Raw genomic sequence first — 19,896 nt, forward strand, 5'->3', positions numbered from 1 at the left:
CCAACTGAATAATGCTGCCAGTTCAGACATTCCATTTCATAACCATGATGTTTAACAGCAAATCATGAGGAGGAAAACAGGGAGAATAATCCAAGGTTCCTAAACAACACAAGCTGGAAAAACAGAGATGGTTTGTCCAGCCTGGAGAAAAGGCCACAATTGCACAGGCCTTTGGAACAGCTGCAAAGAGGAAGAGTTATTCTGCAGACCTGTCCTGGGCAGCAGTAACGGGCTCACACAGAGAGAAGGGACATTAAGTGCATTAGGAAGTAATTTCCACTTGCAAGAACAATGAAGAACTAAGTTTCTCTAGGGAAATAACAGAAATCTCCATCACTATCACTGAATGGTTCCAGTTATCATCAGGGAATGACTGAGATACAGCCAAATTGTTCAGGTACAGATGAGATCAGCCCTGACATTCCCTACCCTCATTTACCATAACTCAGTGGAAGGCAGACCAGCAAATTCACTGTTTACTTGATGTATTTCATATGTAACACTCAAAGAAATAGATAAAAAGCATGTCCCTAAAAAGTATTAACTCATAGAAGAGCAGCTGATGTGAAAACAAACTATTTTGAGCAAGTGCCTGAGCACAGACTGACGATTTAAGAGCACAGTGGCACTCCAACAGAGAGACACCTCATTGCACCCACACTACAGAGGATCTTACTCCACATACGTACAATTTGGTGCTTTTGTGACATGTTCAGTTGGTTGAATGTGCACCAGTCAACTGAAGTGAAAATGAAGAGTACCCAGTTCCTGCACAACGGACCCCAGAATGGCAAGAGCATGGCTATGACCTGGCCATGTGAACGGCCGTCGTGGCCTAAATTGTGGAATGGGTAGAATTCTGTTTTTTAAGACAGTTATAACACCTCTCATTGCACTCTTTTCCCCCATCTCTCTCTTTGAAACAGCATCAAGGAAAAGCAAAGAAATCCCAAGATCACCATCACCTTGTCTTTGAGGTAGAAATATTTTATATTATTGAGCATTAGCTGCAGGGCCCACAGCAATACTACCATACTCTACACAAGCAGAGACTGCCCTGACACAATAGAGCACTGTCTCTGGCACAGTACCCTCTGAGCTAAAGGCTTACCTGAACTGCCACATTCTGCTTTCCTGCTTCCTGCATCTTATCCAAGCCGCATTTCTTGGTCTCATTCTTTCTCTTATTGTTATCCTTCTTCCCATCATTCTTATTTGTTACTATTCCTTTGCTAAAGTCCCGTCTCTCCCTCGCTAAGTCCTTTGGGGGGTAGATGCGCCCTTGTTCTCTATTCATCTCCCGGGGCTTGATATTCTCTTTGAAGGTGACCATAGGTTTTTCTCCTGCATCACAGCTGTTGCTGAGGCTTCTGCCAGAGGACAGCACTGATTTGAGTCCAGGGCTCCCATCAGCACACAGCGGCTCTGCCATGGATGTCTCCTGCAAGGCGAGACTCTCTTTGGCTTCACTAGGGTCCTCCAGTAAGAGCTCCGGGATTTCTGTCACAAACAAGAGCTTTCCTACCTCATTTTCACACTGAATCAACCTGAAAAAGACAGGAAGGAATTAAAAAGCAAGCACATAAACTACATTACTTATCATAATCAGTCTGAGAAGGAATAGCATGCTGACCAACAGAATATATTATTACTGCTGTCAGCATCTTGTGCTCGCATTACAGCTAATTGCTGTGTTGAACAGAGAGAAAAATAACATTCCACACTGGCACCCGTGTCACCTCAGCTTCCAGTAGCATGGGAAACACAAAGTACTTGCAATTACCTTGGCTGGTTATCAGCAATCCATTTGCCTGTGAAGATCAGGCGCTGCTGCCGTATCCGACGTTGCTGCCCTTCTTTATCCCCTGTAATTGCCTGGTGGCCTTTGGAAAAATCCAAGTTCCTAGTATTGACGCAGAAGAGGGAATATTAATTACAAAACCACCCTCTGCAATATCCTATTTTTCTAGAAATATAACATGTCAGCATTGCTCCATTAAAAGCTGTGAACTTTCACCAGATGTTATTCAAAACATGGCTGTTAAGAGATGTCTGATTTACACATGTAATTCTTGTCTGGTAAGGTGCATGTACGTTAAAGAGGTTCAGCAGGGTCACGAGCAGTATTATAACCTCAAGAATTTCTTAGGGCTACACTGTCCATTGCAGTTGTTTTGAAGAGACCAACATCAATCTATACAGCAGCAAATATACATAAATAAGATATTGTAAGGAAAAGGCCAATGTCTGTAGAAGTCATGACATCAGCAAGGATCCTTTAGCTGTCACCCACCTGAATGAAGGCCTCAGAGCCAGGAATCCTTGCAACTCAAATTCTTCTGGAAGGGGAGTTGCTGACAAACAGACAAGTAAACAGCATTAAGGAAAGCATGAAAGCACTGAGCACAGTATCAGAGCAGATACCTGAACATGGTCTCTATACATTCTGAAGCCTTCTATTAACTGGTCCACCCCACAATCTGAGGAATTCAGGAACGATAAAGCAGAGCAGTCTGCTCAGAATAAGAAAACCCATTTGCAAAATATTCACACGAACTAATACAAGAAGACAGCTTGCTTCCTTATTTGCTCTTCAACTGTAATTCCCCACATCAGCAGGAAAAACATTGTTTTCCCCAGTTCTTTACAGCACAGACTACAAGTGTCCTTACCATTATTACTGGATAGATCTTCTTCATGAGGCTGGAAACTATTTAGAAGAGAGATCAGCCAGGGCCATATGCTAAAAATTAGAAAACAGGACAACCACCCTAAGTGAAAACTGCAAGACATGAGATGTGTTTGCTTTACCAAAAAAAACACCGAATGCTGTTACCATCACAGTTTACAGTAATCCTCTCATTCCCAAGAAAAGTCTCTTGAAAAGTGTCAGTGAAAAGACCACTTTCTTGAAGGAATTATTATTACTAAAAAGCCAGCCTAAAGTTCCCAAGGAAGCCAGGCTCTCAACAGCACAGTGTTCATTATCCAGCAGGCCAGAGAGCCTGTTGTGAATTTAACCAGATAAACCTAGAGCTTGCGCAAGTGCTGCAAGCACCTGTCTGCAATTCCTGCTTTCCAGTCCAAAGTTGATGACTCTCAAGGCACAATCAACGAATCAGTTTAGGCAGCAAAAGAATTTATCAAGACACAGCTGTGCAGAAGTACTTCTGCTCCGTGAACAAGAACACTATACTGTAGTGCTGGAGCATTTACCACCAAGGGAAGAGACTCCAAGTAAGGGCTGCACCGAGAAAGATCATTAAACTAGAGGTGAACTTGCAGTCCCCTGCCTTGCCCTCACAATTATCAGTAACAAGCAATGACTGGAAATTCTTCCCAAAGGCCCTGGAGCAAACAATTTTAAAGTCACACTGATCACTGCATAGGTGGTTAACGTTCAACTGCTACCACCAGGCTGCTTGCTCCTGTTTACCAAAAGCTCCCACCCAGAAGTCCAAAAATCCTTCTGTTTTACTGATGGGCACCATGGAAGCAACAGAAAACTATTTCAGAATGCCCAGTATGCTCAGTGTAGGAGAAATGGATGTGTCCTCCTCAGCAAGGCTTTCAGGCCATGTGGTCCGTGCACGGTGTCCCCATCAGCACTGTACACCCTCAGCTGCTTTCCAGCATGGCTGTGGGCACAGACAGCATGAGCTTCATCATTATTCTCTACACTACACTGAGCAACAGCTCCTTCCCATGACTGACAAGGAACAAAAGAAGAAAAAAACATCCCAGAAGTTTCCAATGAGGCAAGTAAAATCAACAATATGTTGTCCAGAAAATGGGCTGCTTCAGAGAATCCCAGAATGGTTTGGGCTGGAAGGGATCTCCCACCCTGTGCCATGGGCAGGGACACCCTTCCACTACCCCAAGGCTGCTCCAAGCCCCATCCAACCTGGCTTTGGACACTTCTAGGGATGGGCCAGCCACAGCTTCTCTGGGCAAGCTGGGCCAGGGCCCCACTGTCCTCACAGGGAAGGATTTCTTTCTAACCAATCTAAATCTTCACTCTTTCAGCTTAAAACCATTTACTCCATGAATACCTGCATGTCCTCTCTGCATGGACTACTTGATATCAAGTAGGTATCTTGCCTATTAAAACACAGGCATAGTTCTTCCTTCAGGATGTGCAAATGGAAATAGTTATCACCATCTCAAAACCATATCTGAACTCTTTCCCTTAATCTTGCCTTTAGGAATTCTGTGGTTTAAGCTCCCAAAACTCCACAAAACTTTCTTATTTAACAAACCAAAGTTATAGGCACCCCTGTTCCCCATGCATCACGCTGCTTTTCTTGGAGTGCACATCTTAGGAACAATATTCATGCAGTTGCATCAGTAACAGTCACTCTGATCCTCAGAAATCACCTTACAGAAACACTTTATTGAATCACAGTAATTCATGAAAAGTTAACAGACTATTAAAAAAAAAATGTGAGTTTTGAGCAATTTATGCCTTAATTTATGAGATGAGAGGCAAAAGTGAAAAATCAGAGCAACAGTCCAGAACAGTTATGCCTGCACTGACATTTAAAGAGCCCCTCTACTAAACTGAATTTAATTCCTAGGTGACTACAATCCAGCACTGTCCAAGTGATGGTTTAGTGCACAAAATTAAGGCAAGTATTCTCCTGCCACTTCCCCCAGTAATCTGAGAAATCATTATACTGGATAAGCCTACAGGAACACTCAGTAGTTATTCTCAAACTGGACATTATAAAATAGATCCCCCTGATTGTAAAAAACTTACAGCAAACCTAAAGACAGTTAAAAGAGTCAATTTGATCAGGTAACCAACAAGTCTCACGTTTTGCTTTATGAACTTTTCAGCACATACATTTTCTATCATTTTGGTATTTGTAATGATGAGTTGTATGATCCCTGTTGCCATGACTAATTTGTAGATCAACAGTAATTGGGACCTTCATGCAACAAAATGTAACAAGAGAAAGATTAACACTCACTACCGTCTTTCATCCACCACTGCCTCCTGGAAAACACTGGGCCTAAGTTTCAGCCAGTCCATCGAAACCTTCACAGCTGGAAGAGGATATGCAGCCCCAGAGTCCTCCTGGTAGTCATTTTGTAAAGGACACTTGCACAGAACTCCAAGAAATGACACTAGAAACAGAGTAAGAGGAAAAAGCAAAATAAAAAAAATCCATGATGTGGGAATGACACTTTCAAGTTGATCAAATAACCTAATCAAACATATCCACCCCATAAACCCATATTCTAAGAGCTCGCTTTTTAGAACAAGGCAGCCCAGCTACCTCATCTTACACAATCCACCAACAGATCACAACACAGGGCTTTTTAATAGCTTTCTACTATGCAGCAGAATCTTGATGTTTATATCCCTTCAGCTGTAATGGCAAGTCATTTTGGCAAGTAAAAAAAAATCAGGTGAGACAAGCCCAGTGCAAAAACATTCACTCACCTATTTATTAGAAATTATCAACTCAACTACCTACCTGCACTTTATTCACTTCAACCAGCAGGCACACAAATGCACTGGAGCTCTGCAGGCAGGCACCCAGCCCAGACCCCTTAGGGCACAGAAGCTGAGAAACAGTAACTACACCAATGTGACCATGGTGCCCTCAGAAACAACTCCAGGCTGGAATTTGGAGGAATCCAGCTATTCAGAAATTTGGGTGCTGACAAACAAGGCCAAGCTGACAACTGACTCAGCAAAAATGCTCTGCACTCTCACTTATCTCCTGGCTGATATTACCAAAGGCAAAGAAGTAGCTGAGGTCCTGCTGACTCAACTTCAGTCCTGCTGAATCACAACCAGCTCCATTCAAAGCAACTCCAACTGTATGCAGCCAACTGGGGAGCAGCCCCCCAAGAGGGGTACTGCTCACCACCAAGCTGGATCCAGTTTTGCACCCAAGTTAAAATGTTCTTTCAGAAGCAGGGAAATGACACAGAGGTCTGTAAAGCTTCAAACAGAGTAAGGCTGGACACAGAAATCCAGTGTTAGTCAGCACTGCTGACATAAGTGATCCTGTGTGACCATCATCTATTCTCAGCACTTACCTCGCAGAGCCATTAAGCTAGATCATGACAGGAAATTACTAATGGATTCCACATTAAAACCAAGAGAACTACGGAAATCAATTAGCACCCACACTTACTGAAGAGAGCCAGGAGCTGTGTCCAGCAGAGCTGCTCATCCTGGCTGTAGCTGTGTTGCTCTGTCTCATTGCTGAAGTCTCGCAGGTGGTGCAGTTGGAACAGGTTGATCACAGTAATATGGACTAATTGCTGAGAGTTGAAGGCCTTCTGGAACAACAACCTCTGCAGCAAAGACACAGGGTGTATGTAATTTTAGATGGCAAAGCACATGCTTGAAACGATTGGTAGTTGCTTCTTCGCTGCTTGACTAATGCTTCTGCCCTTAGGCAACACTCATTCTGGATTTTATTTTCAGGACAACCCTCCCAGCACAGCACTGGGCTTCCTAGGAGCACCCCACTGTTAAGCAAAAGGTTTTTGCTTGTACACCAGCTCAGACACACAACAAATCAACATCCCCTTTGCATATAGTTCTCTTCCAGAACAAGTGCAATTTCAAATGTGCACTGACAGCGCTGCAGAGGGCTGTAGATCCACTGGGTTTGTCTGCCTTGCAAAGAACCAGCATGGAGAAGGTGACATTTTAAAAAAAACATCCCAGGAAAATTTAACTACTGCATGGTTATGCATTAAAGACTAATTTCACACCTGACTTCATGGGTCACAGGATGTCTTGGCAGACTAAATTAGTGAGAGCTATTTACAAATGCCTTTCAGTAACTATGCTAGAAAAGACACCTTTCTCAGGACAGGAAAAGAGACTTCAAGGCTTTTGGGGGAAAAAAAAGGGAGCTAGCCTAAATCTCAGCCAATGTATCTTCAGACACAACAATCAGGGAATCAGGTGGATTAACTAGTGTAAGCATCAGGAAAAGGTTTAAGCTCCATGTTCACTCTTGACTCTCTTATTTAGGGCATGAAGTACTGTACAGCTGACAACTGAGACTGGCAGAGCTGCAAGCAGCAGGGGCTGACTGAATGCTCCCAACCCTGTAACTGCTCTCCTCAGAGTTAAAATGAGCCACACAATTAAACTGATTCACTACCATACAGCCAACTTCACATCCACATTCAACTTGTTGAAGCCAGAAGAGTTGTTCTCTGATAAATTAGGTCTCATGTTGCATAATATAAACAAAAAAAGGTAATCTAAGCAACAAAACAGGGCTCAATTAGCTGTTTTAACACTCTGGATCAGTCCAGAAAATTAAGACTGTTCCACATGCCAGAGCAATGCTCATAATTATTGATTATAAGCACTGTGGAAAAAGCAGTACTTGTTCAACAGCCAGCATCAGGAAAAGAGAGATACAATTATCTCATTTTGAAACAATATAAACTTCCAGGGTTGGAACAGCCCACATTGAAAGTTAATTCACAGCAAGTTCTATGCCTTTTAAAATTTATTTAAAGACAGTGTTAACCTAGCTGAAGCAGCACAATTTAAGACAAAAAAAAGTGTAAAAGGACGCTGTAAAGAACATTTGTGATTTTTTTATATTGCTCAGACCACATTTCCCTTTCCTTTTCCCCTTGACAAGCATCCACTGCTCCACTGAACATATCCATCCTCCCTACTTCTACTCCACTAATTAGGAAGCTGAAGCAGAGCAGTTTCCAAAAAGCATTTACCAATTAACAACACTATGTCCTCCCTGAAACTGAACTACTTTGCATAAATACCTTACTTTTAAAACTCTTTTGTTTTGATCTCTGCTGTATTGGCCAACATAACGAGCTGGGTATGTAATCAATGGACTCCTGGATTTTCCAAGGAAAACGTGTTCTGCATAGCTCTAGTCTGCACAAAGTAAGGTTGTATGGGACACTTTTCAAGGGCAAACTGTTAACAGGAGAGGCAAGTTTTCTGAAGCAGATTAAAAGCAGACTTAATAACCACTGGGAGTGAACGAAAGCCATCCAAAAAATGAAACTCTCAAAATTCCTCAGACCACCAAGCCAAGATTTCACAGATGAATCAAGACCTTTTCACAGGTATCCAAGAATCATCCAGGTTAAAGAGCAGAGAATCACCAGTGGTCACTGGTTTCTCCATCAACAATGGACCATGCGTCAAATTGGACAAATCCCTGATCTTGGCAGAAGTTACCAGAACTATCCAATGATAGCTGCAATGCAATCCATCCCTAACTGGCCACTTGAGCTTCCTGCATTTTATAATGTGAAAGAACAATTACTGGACTGAAATTCCAGAACTCAGCTGTTAAAAATATTCTCCCCAATATAGTAATTAATATGTTGTTAGAACTAACCTTGAACTGTTCTTCCAGCTTTTCTCGAAGAGGGCTCAGCTTCTCCAAGCTCTTACTCAGGTACACATGGCCATGAAATTTAATAAATGCCTTGATGAAGTCAGACACGCTCCATCGAGTCTTCACCTCATCACGACTGCATTTAGAATAGAAATACCTGATTCAGTCTTTGGAATTACACACAGCTGCACATAACACTACACAATTACTCCAAAATGAGGGAGGAACGTCCATGCAAAGCTACTTGTGTTGGCACAATGTGCTTATTTCCTGCACTCAGTAATCACAGTCAGGAGCATCATAAACTACTCTTTGCTCCATACACCTGTGAGGATGTTCTGACTAGACAAGGGTCGAGGGATTTCTGTTTCCACCTCCAAATATGAATAACTTCTAGCAAGGCAGGTACTTTTAGAAGAAATATCTTCCAACTTATCTGAGTGGCAACAATTTACTCTTAGTCTCACCTTTCCAGTGCTTTAGAAAGTGCTTTTTGTAGGTTAGTGGAGGCAGCTGGGAAAGGAAACTTCACAGCAATGCTTCTGCAGTAGTAGAAAATTGTGGTCAAGTGGTCTCCTTTGGAGGAAGCTAGGATAGCCAACTGATTATAAGGCTGACCTAAGGAAGAAAAAGACAAGTTGTTCAACAAGTTGTCCTGGGGGGGAAACACGCTAAGTTTCAGAGTACATGTGGTCACTTGGAAAGGGAGCATAAAGTCCTCAGTTCTTCAACAGACAAGGCTCAGATTCATCTGCTGACCTTTTCACCCCAGCCTTGGATCTGTACCATTTCAGTGAAAAAGCTACTAAGCTTCTAAATTTGTGGTGCATCAGCTGTTTGGTTGGTTTGGGGTTTTTTTACTTTTTTTTCTTGGTCAGTTAGGGTTTTTTTTTAAATTTTGTTTTGTTTGCTTGTGGGGTGTTTTTTGGTTTGGTTCTGGTCTTGCTTGTTTTGTTGTGGTTTTTTTTTGTTTGTGTGATTTGTACTGGCTTTTTTTTACTTTGGCTGAAGAAGGATTGGGTATGGGAGCTTCTGTACGATTTTGTTTGCTTGTTCGTTTCAGGAGGTTGAGTTTTTGTTTTGTTCAGTTAGAATGCAACTGATTAAAAAACTGAATTACTGATTTCAGTAGCTCAAAAGCGACTTATCTTCTATCACCATCCCTACATTTTGGGCCATTAGAAGACAATAGCTAAAAAGCTAGATCCCTGAACTAAAGAACACATTAACTTCCATCACCAACCTGAAAAATCCAATTTTAGTCACTAAACTTTATGAATTGGCATGGGAATAAACAATAAAAGAAAAAAAAAACAATGCTGGTGTAAAGCAAATTTTCATTAATTGTACTTTATAATGTATGAATCTAACAGAGTATAGCAGTAGTGAAGCCTTGGAGTAAAGCTGTGTATTACCTTCCTTCTTTCTACATCTGCACAAAGAGGAAGCAACACAGATCATGCAAATTACCATTTTCTGAATGATTTACTGATGCACGAGGTCTATTGTATGGCTGTGTGGAGAATTTGGGGAGGGACATTTATATAAAAGCCCAGGTTTTCAACTGCCGCAGAAGAAAACAATACCTCAAATCTTCCCTTGGAATTATGAATTGAAAAGGTATCCCAGACTCACCATTAGAAGGGACAAGCTGAGCTGCATGTCTATAGTAAGACTCTGCCTGGCTGGTCTGATTCCTATAGCGAGCTAAGAAAACAGCAAAAAAAACCAAGTTGAGGCACAAAATTCCACTCCCCTGCAGTTACTTTCATTAAATGCAACTTACCTGAAAAGCATTTCACTAGCATTTCAGAAATAAGCATCAGAAGAATGTGCAATTACTCCAAGCAGCACCAAGATTGGACACATTCAATTCTGACGTGGCTGTTTTGCCTCAGACCTAAGACTGTCTTATGGGCAACAGTGCCAAGAACACCACATACAGAGAGCTAAAAATAATTTTCATCCCTCTTTGTACGATCACCAACTAGATCTATTTTTAGGTTGTTCAAAAAGCAACTGCAGATTCCGGTGAAAAGAGAACTTTCTACAACACAAAGTTTCACTTAAATGAAGAAAGAAATAAACCTGTTGAACCTAATGTAAAAAAGAAACCCCATTTATGAAAGACTGGATTTCTAACTGGTGCCCTTGTACATAAAGATGTTAGTGTTCTGAAACAGGAAAGTGTGCTAGCATGCTGCAACAAGCTTTTGTAATAGTTACCAGTTTCAGCATTTCCCTGTGCCTACCAGCTAGAACATGATTAGAATGCTAGGAGACAGACTCTAGCAGAACACTAGAAAGCCAGTGATTAACTGTCTCCATGTGTTAATGTGTAACTCACACCAGATAAGTCTGAACAGTTTCTTTCCAGATCTTTTCCCCTGCAGCAACCACCATAGGCACAATAAGCAACTAGCTACTGAAGTGAACACACTTGCTCCAGCAGCTGCCGTGGCACATGCAGATCTCTAGAAGCTGAACACAGGCAGAACTCCACATCCCAGCCCTTTCCTTCTGAAACTCACCAATATCTCCCAGGTGGACAAGGCAGTGCTGGCAGATGTAGGAGCAGGAGCTGGACTGCGGCTTCACAATGGCGCTGGTGTGCGTCTGTTTATTGCTAATGATCCCCAGCTGGGAAGACTTCACACGGCACGGCAGGTCTACGTTAAAAACTGTGCACAATTCCTGTAATAACTGCAAAAGTGGGGCTGGGTCAGTAGCAGCTCAAGACAGGCATTGGAAAGGCATCGAAACAAGTCACAAAACTAACAGAGCACCACTTGGAGGTGTATTCACCACAGATGAGCCAAACATATTTGAGGTGAACAAGCTCAAGTCACAGAAACTGAAACTTTAAAATACATTCTCCATATGGAATTCATTGAGTTCCATCGTGTCCACTGTGTTCGCCTGCCCCATAAGAAAAGGCTCAGCATCCCAAGCCAGTAAGCAACTCAATCCTCATGATATTTCAATCACCAAGGATTAATCAGCAGAGATTGACTATGGGAAGTCTACAGATACTGTTGGGTTTTATGGTTTTGCTTTGTCTTTTTGTTTTTTCAGTAGGACACTCAAGAGGAGTGGGTTTTATATCTTGACGAAGTGACACTGTTCTCTAAAAATAATAGAAAGGAACATCCCTCACTCCCCAAAGCAGCTTGTTCTAACATAAGAAACTGAACTATCCCAACCTAAACCTTAGAAAGAAGCTGGAACACAACCAAGTTTGTAAGCAACACAAGGCAATACTAACAGTTCAATGGCAGAGGTGTCAGTAAATATTTGTGCTAAGCCAACACAGACTCATTCAGAAACAGGTACCAGCTACTTGATCAAATATTTCAAAAGCTGATGGAATAAAAACCTCAACTCTGCCATTCTAATCAGAGCTTTTGAAGTTTTTCCTAACAGACTCCAGCAAATACTCTGCAAAGTAACGGCAACCAGAGAGCGAAGAGTGTTAGTCAGACTGAGTTCTAGGGTAAAAAATGCAGGTAAGAACTGACAGACTTTCTCCCAGCTGGGAACATGCTCAGTTTCCAAATAAAACAGACCTGCAGGAGGGTTGCACTTCCAAATAAAGGCACAGAGAAAGCCCATGGCTGACAGACACGCACTCTGTCAACAAGATGTGACACGATGCTTTTGCTTACTGCAGAAAGAGGTTTGTATTACGCCTCACTCCCCTTTGGGTCTGTCTTTATACAGTAAACAAAAAATCCCAAACAAGAGAGATCTCACAGATGAAAGCTGGATAAAAGAAAGCAACTTGACATCTTCAAAGACACCAAATTAAGACAATTCACGCTCTTGTTCAAAGATGTCACTTGCAGAGGCCTCACAAACGGAGAACAGGTACCTTGGCTGAGTCAAGGCTTTAGACTGAAAATGTGTTTAACATCACAGCAAACAGAGAAAGATGCCCCAGTCTGTAGTGTCAAACTCAGAAAGAGTAGAATTCCCTGATCCTCTGCAGGAAAGAACAAGGCTCTTGCAAGACAAGCAGTGTAGATAGTAGAATGCCCTTGGCAACCATGACAGCCTGTCAAAACCGGCTGCTTCCAACAAGCAGCTTTCCAAAAAAACAATGCTGAAGGGAAAAAAAGGTAGCCACAAGGGTACCTTGAGGCTGGCATTGCAGATGTCTGGAATCCAACTAGGAAATGATACATCATGAATGACCTCCTGTGAGTGCTGTAAGCTGAAGACAGTGTAAATTAGCCATGAAAAAGTTTACTCTGAACAGAGAGGATTCAGCAAACACAATGTTGTTGAAGCAGACACCAAATGAGGGGGAAAAAGTATAGAAAGGCAAGTTATCTTTACTAAGGCCATTATCATATATTGACTCTCATTGTCCATAATTTAAAGCTGAAATCTAATGAAATCTAATCTAATAGGAAAGAGTATAGGCAAAAGTATGTCAGTGAGAAATAAGTATAGGAATAGGAATCACACTCCTTTGGCAATTAACTGAAAACTTTGCAAAAGATTCTTAGCCCACAGGCACTCAACAATATAGTTTTGCTTTAGGGAAGAGAAGTTCCTAGAAGTGAACTAATTGTTCGAATTGTTGTTGAAAATAAAGACACTTCAATGCTAATCATCCATGGTAGGAGTCACACGGAAGAGGCAAAGAACAAAACATCAGGCCATCACACACATCCTGTGAATCTGTGTTTTCTGTACACATTTCTGTTCCTGAGTAACTTAATCCAAGAACAAACTAATTATCCTTGCACATCCTTCACTATACAGAGAATGAAAAGGAATGAAGACAATGGTCCACAAACACACACATAGGAATGAGAAGCCAAATGGGAATTTTTAGAGAAACGGCAGAAAAAGAAGAACTGAGAGTACAATGAAATCAGCAATTAACTCATCTGCTGGGCTTGAGGTTTTTTGTGTCGTCATTTCTGTAAGACATTACAACTAAAAGACAAAATTCCTCACCACAGGTCACTGCAGAGACAGAGTAAATGACTTTAAGAGGGACTGGAGAGCCAATGAAGGCTAGACCTAATAGTTAGAGGATTCACACAGGCAGTAGTTCAAGAAGGCAACAGACGCACAGCAAGAAGGCAAGAAACAGTGCAAAGAAGCATTACTCTACCCTTTCCTGCTGCTTTATAGTTGCTCTGAGCAGTCACAGCAGAGCACAGTAGGAAATGGACCTCTGACCTTACCCAAAACAGTGGGGTTTAGGCTTTAAAGCAGATTCTATTAGAAAGGAACCTAAACCGCGCTAAAACAACTATGACCTGCACAGAAGTTTCAGCTCAAGATTGATCAAAAGAAAGCCCATCGCCAGCTCTGCAGACATCTCCTGCTGAGAGCACCATGGTTGGCAAGGTACACTGCTCAATCCAACACAGCAGCGGTTTTCTAAGCCAACGGCAAAGAACAGATTTTACACACCTAAAACTGATCCTCCACCCACCCTCTACTTTGTGCAACTCACCTGTGTGTAGAAGCCACTAGCTGCTTCTAGAAACAGAGAAAGGTTCGCCTGAACTTCGCTCCGATTCGGATTTGCTCTGTTTTTCGCCTGACCCTGGAGTGTTGTGATCTGATTTTTAAAGGCATGATTCCAACTGAAAATAAAAGAAGCATTTATCTTTTTACTTTGGAATTGTCTTATGCAGGTGACATAAGACTAAACTAAACAGGAAAGAACTGTTTTATTATATAGCATCAGACATGAAGAATATTCAAATTCAGGCAACATTCAGGCAATTATACAAATTATTTAACAAATGTTAAATATGGAATAACCACCTTTCCTCACCTCTCATATCTAGGGAAACAGATCCTGACATATACGTGTATATATATGTATATGGCTAATGCTAACATCATTAATATTCGCTTGCAATTGTTCTGTTTCAGGCAGCATAGAAGTCCCTCCCTAAAACAAGATGTAGGGTCCAGAAATGAGGGTTAAAAATCATTCAGTAACTGGAAGCATGCAGAAGAGAACTCAACCAGCCTACTCACCTGGCTTCCCTCAATGCTGAAAGAACCACATGCTTTTGTTAACCAAACTTATTACAACCCATGTCTGTGCCTTAAATAACAGGGAATGGATTCAGGGCATGGAGGAAACACAGCTGGATCTTCCCCTAATTTGTAAGGCACCATGAGCAACCCATTACGTTCTCTCCTGATTATTCCTCCCTCTGCCCTGCTGTACCTCACCAGGCTCAAAACACAGCTCTTCAGCAGCTACTCAGCACCTGACAGACCTTGCTCAAAGCTCCAGGTGATTACATCAGGCAAATTTCCTCCTTTCTGGAAAATGCAGACTTCAGCCCTTCCCTCACAGCAGAGCAGACCGGTGCTCCTTAGCTTCTCCACCCCATCTGCCTCTTCAAAACCCACTCCTCCATGACATGGCTGCTTCTGAATTGCCAGAGGTAAAATACTAACCTACTGAATGCTCTTTATCAGCTCTGCAGTGCGCTCTCATGTTTCACCCACTGCACAGCTCTCATTTTAAAGGAAATAAGCAACCATTCCATAGGATAAAATTGCTCTTCTGGAAATCTCAAGGTTTCCTGCTCCCCAGCCTAGATTACATACATATACACAAATTCAATGAGGTACTTACAGGTCCTGCTCCACTTTTTTATCTAAAGCGTATTCCAAATCAGTCACTAGCATTTTTTGATATAAGTCCTGGAGAGCCTGTCTGGATGTCCAGACTTCTGCTGGACCCAGCTTTGAATCTGAGCAATAAGAAAGAAAGAAAAAAAAACTAAGACACACAAATTTATGGAGGTAATCTGATTTTTCACCCATTTACCAAATGAAAGAATAGAGCTCAGTGTAAGATACACACCACCAAACACCTGCTTTTATCAGTTTCCTCAGAATAGTGAAATACAAGAACTACAGAGAGGCTGAGGGTTGAGTGCTCACTGATTAACGGATGAGTCTCCTACATCACCAGAACTAGATGTGAACAAAGTCAGCAGCTGGCAAGTTAAAAAAAACAAAACTGGTAGGAAGGACGTGGTCCTCTGTAAGTTACTACACTGCAGAATTTCTCGCCAGTGGATGAATTTAGAAAAATTTCCAGTGTAGCCTGAAAATAATTAGCAGACAATAAATCCACAGAGGGATGCTAAATAGGACAGTCCACGGACACACGCTGTTGGTATTTAGATAACACTGTGGCAAGTACTGCTGCGTGCTTGCCATTTTATAACTCTTCAGTAGTCATCTGCTCTATGCCCAAGGGGGTGAGTGCAAACACTGCTCCCTGCTATTGAGTTAGAGTCCAAAATCCCATGGCTTCTACAACCACCTGGGCTGGGGCTGCAGGAGCACAAGGGATGGGCCTCACCCAGGGAAACCATCCTGATGCCAATGGTGGAGCCACTCCTGTTGGGTTAGGTGGATCCAGGTGGTTTTGATATTCCTACGGGGACTACACCAGTCTGCCACTTGCACTACACCCAGGTGGCAAGCACAGCTGAGCAAAGGCTCATGAGGGAAGCTACTTTTACTGAAGGGCTGATTCATTAATATAAACCATTTCAATTTCTCATTAATATATATAGCTTAAATCACAGCTCACACATTTCTCTGTGTCTAGGGCTGCACTTTCACAACATGTGGTAGGGCTCAGATCAGCATTTTCTCACCCAGGTTCCTTAAAACCACCCAAATCCTGGCTAATCCCAAGTACAGTGTTCCTGTGCTAGTCTGGGCAGGAGTCTCAGAGAGAAGTAGAGACATGACCTTCATCTCCAAATGTTTAGAACATCCAAAGTCAACTTCAAAAATATATATTAGGTACAGGCAAAAGGGGCACAGTTGTTAAAATACTATTTATTTATATAAAGAGGACAAGTCTTTAACATAAAGTGACACACTTTCCGGAAAATTCTTAGGAATGATAAGCAAAAGGAACACAAAAGGAAAACAAAACCATGAATTAAATATTATTAATAAGCTAATTCAACTGTATAATAAAGGCAATTACCTGTCATGTCAGCCTTCAGGACTTCTGCCTGCCTGTAAGAAAGCAGTAAGACAATAAATTAGAAACAGACAGATCAAAATAACTGAATTATGCTGAAGCCCATTCATGCAATGGTGAAACTGCTTACACCTCACTCTGCTCTAGTTCACCCCACGCAGGATTTGAGCTACTGTTGTTCAATAGTGTGACTGCTTTTAGTTCATCCCATAACAGTAGTCTACTGCTCACTTTTCCCTGCTTATGCCTCTTTCTGAACAAATACAAACTAAAAATGCTGACATTATGGCTTATATTTTAAGCTTCAAGTGGCAGCAGTGTCCTGCCAACATTAGTGATGATTACCTGGGAACTTGGTATCAACTCTAAGTTGTCACACATGAAAGGCAGGAGCCAAGAGAGTCAGAGCAACACGCACTCCTGTTGGTGTCTGTCAGCACCTTAGTACAGCCCTCCTGCCGCCCATGCTGCACAAGTTTTCACAGGGAGAAGGGATAAGACTATGGCTTCCCCAATTACCCCTCTTCCTTGATCGGCATCCCTAAAGTAATGCTTTGATCAGGTTTTCAAGGGAAAAAACCTCACAGTATACACAGAAAGAATGGCGACTACAGGTGACTATCTACAACTCCTGCACAGAGCATCCTCTGCAAATCCCCACTGCTGGTGGAGGTTGGCAAATAGCTTCCCAAAAAGAGGAACACTGGGGCAGCCCTCAATAAATAAATATTTCTGAATGGTCAGTGTCTGGCTGGAGCAGGCCATGGAGGTGCCACAGTTAAGCACTGTGTCAGCAGTACACCAGGCTTCAAGGAGCAGCACTGCTGGCCTGTCTGATGGAGGCAATTAATCCAGGGCTGGCAGGGGGGACACGAGGCTGCCTGGTTTGGGTGGGTTTGGATGGGGCACGTCCCTCTGCTCTTGCTGCACTCAAGTGGTGATACAGATTTGGAGACTGCAAGCTTTCCACACTCAACAGGGAATCCTCCCAGCATAGGAAATGCTCCCTTCACCTGCCTCAGAAAAAAACCACAAACCCCAACAAAACAAAAAGCAAAACAAAACAAACCCCTCCACACAGATGGAAGACACACTGTGCTTAACATGAATGTCAATGCCAACTTGGAAAAGAATGGACAGCCAGGTGAAAGCACCACCTAATCCCTAAAGGAGCTGCAGAAATCAGTACATACTTTCTCTTGCCAATGTGAAGTTGTAGTGACTGTAAACAGTTTTTCAGCTTGTTCTGGGATCTACCTACTGGCCACAAATTATAGAGAAGGTTTTGAGGTCCACATGAGAATTAAAAAGGTATCAGAATAGGATATACATTACTAGGAAGATATAAATTAGTAAGCCCCTTCACAAAATTTGTTTATTAAATGCAAGCATTATCTATAATAGTTCACCATAGCCACCTTCATCCGAGAAGCAATGGGATGCCCCAAGAGCTTTAACTGTCAAGAACAAAAGTCAAGAACATCTTAACTGGATCAGAGGTGAATCTGTATGTTCCTCACCTGATCCAAAGTTAATGCCTTTAAGACAACTTCTTCCAGTTTATTTATTTCAAGAAGGTGTCAATATTCTTTTCTAACTCCTAAAAGCAGGAAACACTGGAAGAAGAGATAACAGAGACAAGCAATGCAAGTTTTAGCCACCGTGTCAGGACAAAGCTGAAAGTCCAAGAAACATTTCTTCCTCATCCACGCAGAGGTAACAAAAGGCACCTAAGTGATGGCTCTCTGTGGCTGCAGCCAGCAGGAGGGGAATGAGCAGATCCTGCCCCCATGGAGCCAAGAAGAGCTGAGGAGGGACAGGAATCTCCTCTGTGGGCTGTGCCTCGGCAGCCCCTGCGCTGCTGACCCACAAGTCCAGCCAGGCACAGATCTGTGGTGCTGGGACTTGGCAGCCAGCAATGCCACTGCTCCCAAGGAAAAGCTGACTTGCTCAGGTGCTGGAATCTCGCTTTTCTGAACAGCCAGCCAAGTTCCTACAGTCTGGCTCATGCTTCAAACATCTTCCAATGCTGTGAAGGTCTCTGAGCTGAGAACACAACTTGTCCTGCCAAAGCCATGACTGGTGAGAGGCTCAGCCCCAGCAGGACACGCAGGACTGCACCCATAGACACGAGCCCAGAATTCTCTTCCAGGGACAAAGGCTCTGCTCTTTAAAAGCCAAGAACTGCTTCTCTGGAAATTACTTGTGTGGAACTACCTTCCACTAAGTATAATCTTTAAAAGGGGAAATATAGAAGTGCCTTTTTTTTCCCCCCCAGAAGTTTGCCCTCACTGCTGCCTAGAGAATTCAGATGCAGAGAGTCTCAGCCTCCACATCAGTGTGACTTCTGACAGACTCTTTGTAAATGCACAGACCCAATCATACAGCTAGACCCAAGCTTCTACCATAAAGACTTATTTAAATACACTTTTTTTGGAAGAGAAGACTCATGGGCTCACAGAACAAGAGACTTTAGCACCAATTGCTTCACTGGCCATAGCATAGACTGCCTTGTATAATTTATAAAATTGTACCAAACAATACTGAAGGGATTGTCTCTGCAATTTTTAATAAAATGTACAGAAATTATTTCAGTACTTCCTAGAGGCCAAAGGAATTAGGAGACCCGACCTAACATTAGTATGCTGCTTCTCATTTCCACCTAGAAATAATTTATTTCAAATGGTTGCATTCTAAGCCAGGATAGGAGGGGGCAGCCTGGGTACAAAATTTGTTCTGCATCAGTGGCAAAATATTAGCAGTGAGAGAGAGAGAGAGAGAGAGAGGGAGGGAGAAGATAGAAGATGCACTGCCTGCTCCTTAAACTTCACAATGGGCCCGTGCTGGTGCTCAGGGACTCCTAGTGGGCACCCACTGGAGTTCACTGGTAACAACTAACAGGAGTTTCTCACAGTGCCAATGGTTCTATCACCCAGAATTTCCAACAAGCTCCTCTGGCCATATCTGTTACTGCACCACCTCATACTGAATTTACAGCAGAATGACTCATTCTGGGGCAAAAAAGGTTGCCTGCTAGAAAACCTGGTAGGGCTTGTTTACACATTGTATAATTTCAAGAATATTCTCAAGTACCTCCTTGCCCAGTTGGACTCAGCAGTTCAGTCAAGCTTCCCTAAGTTGGTTTTTTTTTGGTCCAAAATCAAATAATAACACACCATAGTTCAAAAAATTACATTTCAAGTATTTCCATATACCACCTTGATATATCATTATAGCTGCTCTTAATAATTTCCTAACCAAATACGTAGATTCAGCTCTGTGCTTTGTCAAACTTCAAACTGAAATACAACAGCCTCCCACCCAATTCAGTAAAAACGTTTGATAGCTAAAGCAATTTTCATTTTATTCATAAAATTGAAAAGCTTCAAAATTTTAAAACACAGTAGTCAGGACCATCTCTTGAGGTTCAAAAGGTATAAGATACATAAAAAGTTAAGTCCTCATAGAAGACAAAAGAAACTTTTCTTCTCTTAAGAACCTGAGAGTATATCAAGTTCTGTTTTGCTG

The 19,896-nt window shown here is 42.2% G+C and overlaps 1 protein-coding gene across 4 annotated transcripts in view; it reads right to left on the minus strand.

The window, feature by feature from the left end:
• The window catches only part of SMG7 (SMG7 nonsense mediated mRNA decay factor), a 51,176-nt gene that overhangs the window by 14,488 nt on the left and 16,792 nt on the right, over positions 1-19,896 (minus strand). For 3 of the 4 annotated variants that reach the window (XM_066192229.1, XM_066192230.1, XM_066192227.1), the window contains exons 2-14: positions 16,372-16,403; positions 14,992-15,109; positions 13,843-13,975; positions 10,898-11,069; positions 10,002-10,073; positions 8,834-8,984; positions 8,367-8,502; positions 6,153-6,315; positions 4,974-5,130; positions 2,673-2,743; positions 2,294-2,354; positions 1,784-1,903; positions 1,112-1,547 (exon numbers count right to left, since the gene is read on the minus strand). In XM_066192229.1, coding sequence (XP_066048326.1) covers positions 1,112-1,547; positions 1,784-1,903; positions 2,294-2,354; positions 2,673-2,743; positions 4,974-5,130; positions 6,153-6,315; positions 8,367-8,502; positions 8,834-8,984; positions 10,002-10,073; positions 10,898-11,069; positions 13,843-13,975; positions 14,992-15,109; positions 16,372-16,403 — 1,822 coding nt within the window. The remainder of the gene's footprint in view (positions 1-1,111; positions 1,548-1,783; positions 1,904-2,293; positions 2,355-2,672; positions 2,744-4,973; positions 5,131-6,152; positions 6,316-8,366; positions 8,503-8,833; positions 8,985-10,001; positions 10,074-10,897; positions 11,070-13,842; positions 13,976-14,991; positions 15,110-16,371; positions 16,404-19,896) is intronic. The other variant, XM_066192228.1, reaches the window with a different exon arrangement.

Source organism: Chamaea fasciata, unplaced genomic scaffold (genome assembly GCF_029207755.1).
Source record: "Chamaea fasciata isolate MVZ Bird 193981 ecotype frontalis unplaced genomic scaffold, bChaFas1.0.hap1 SCAF_10, whole genome shotgun sequence".
Taxonomy (NCBI): domain Eukaryota; kingdom Metazoa; phylum Chordata; class Aves; order Passeriformes; family Sylviidae; genus Chamaea; species Chamaea fasciata.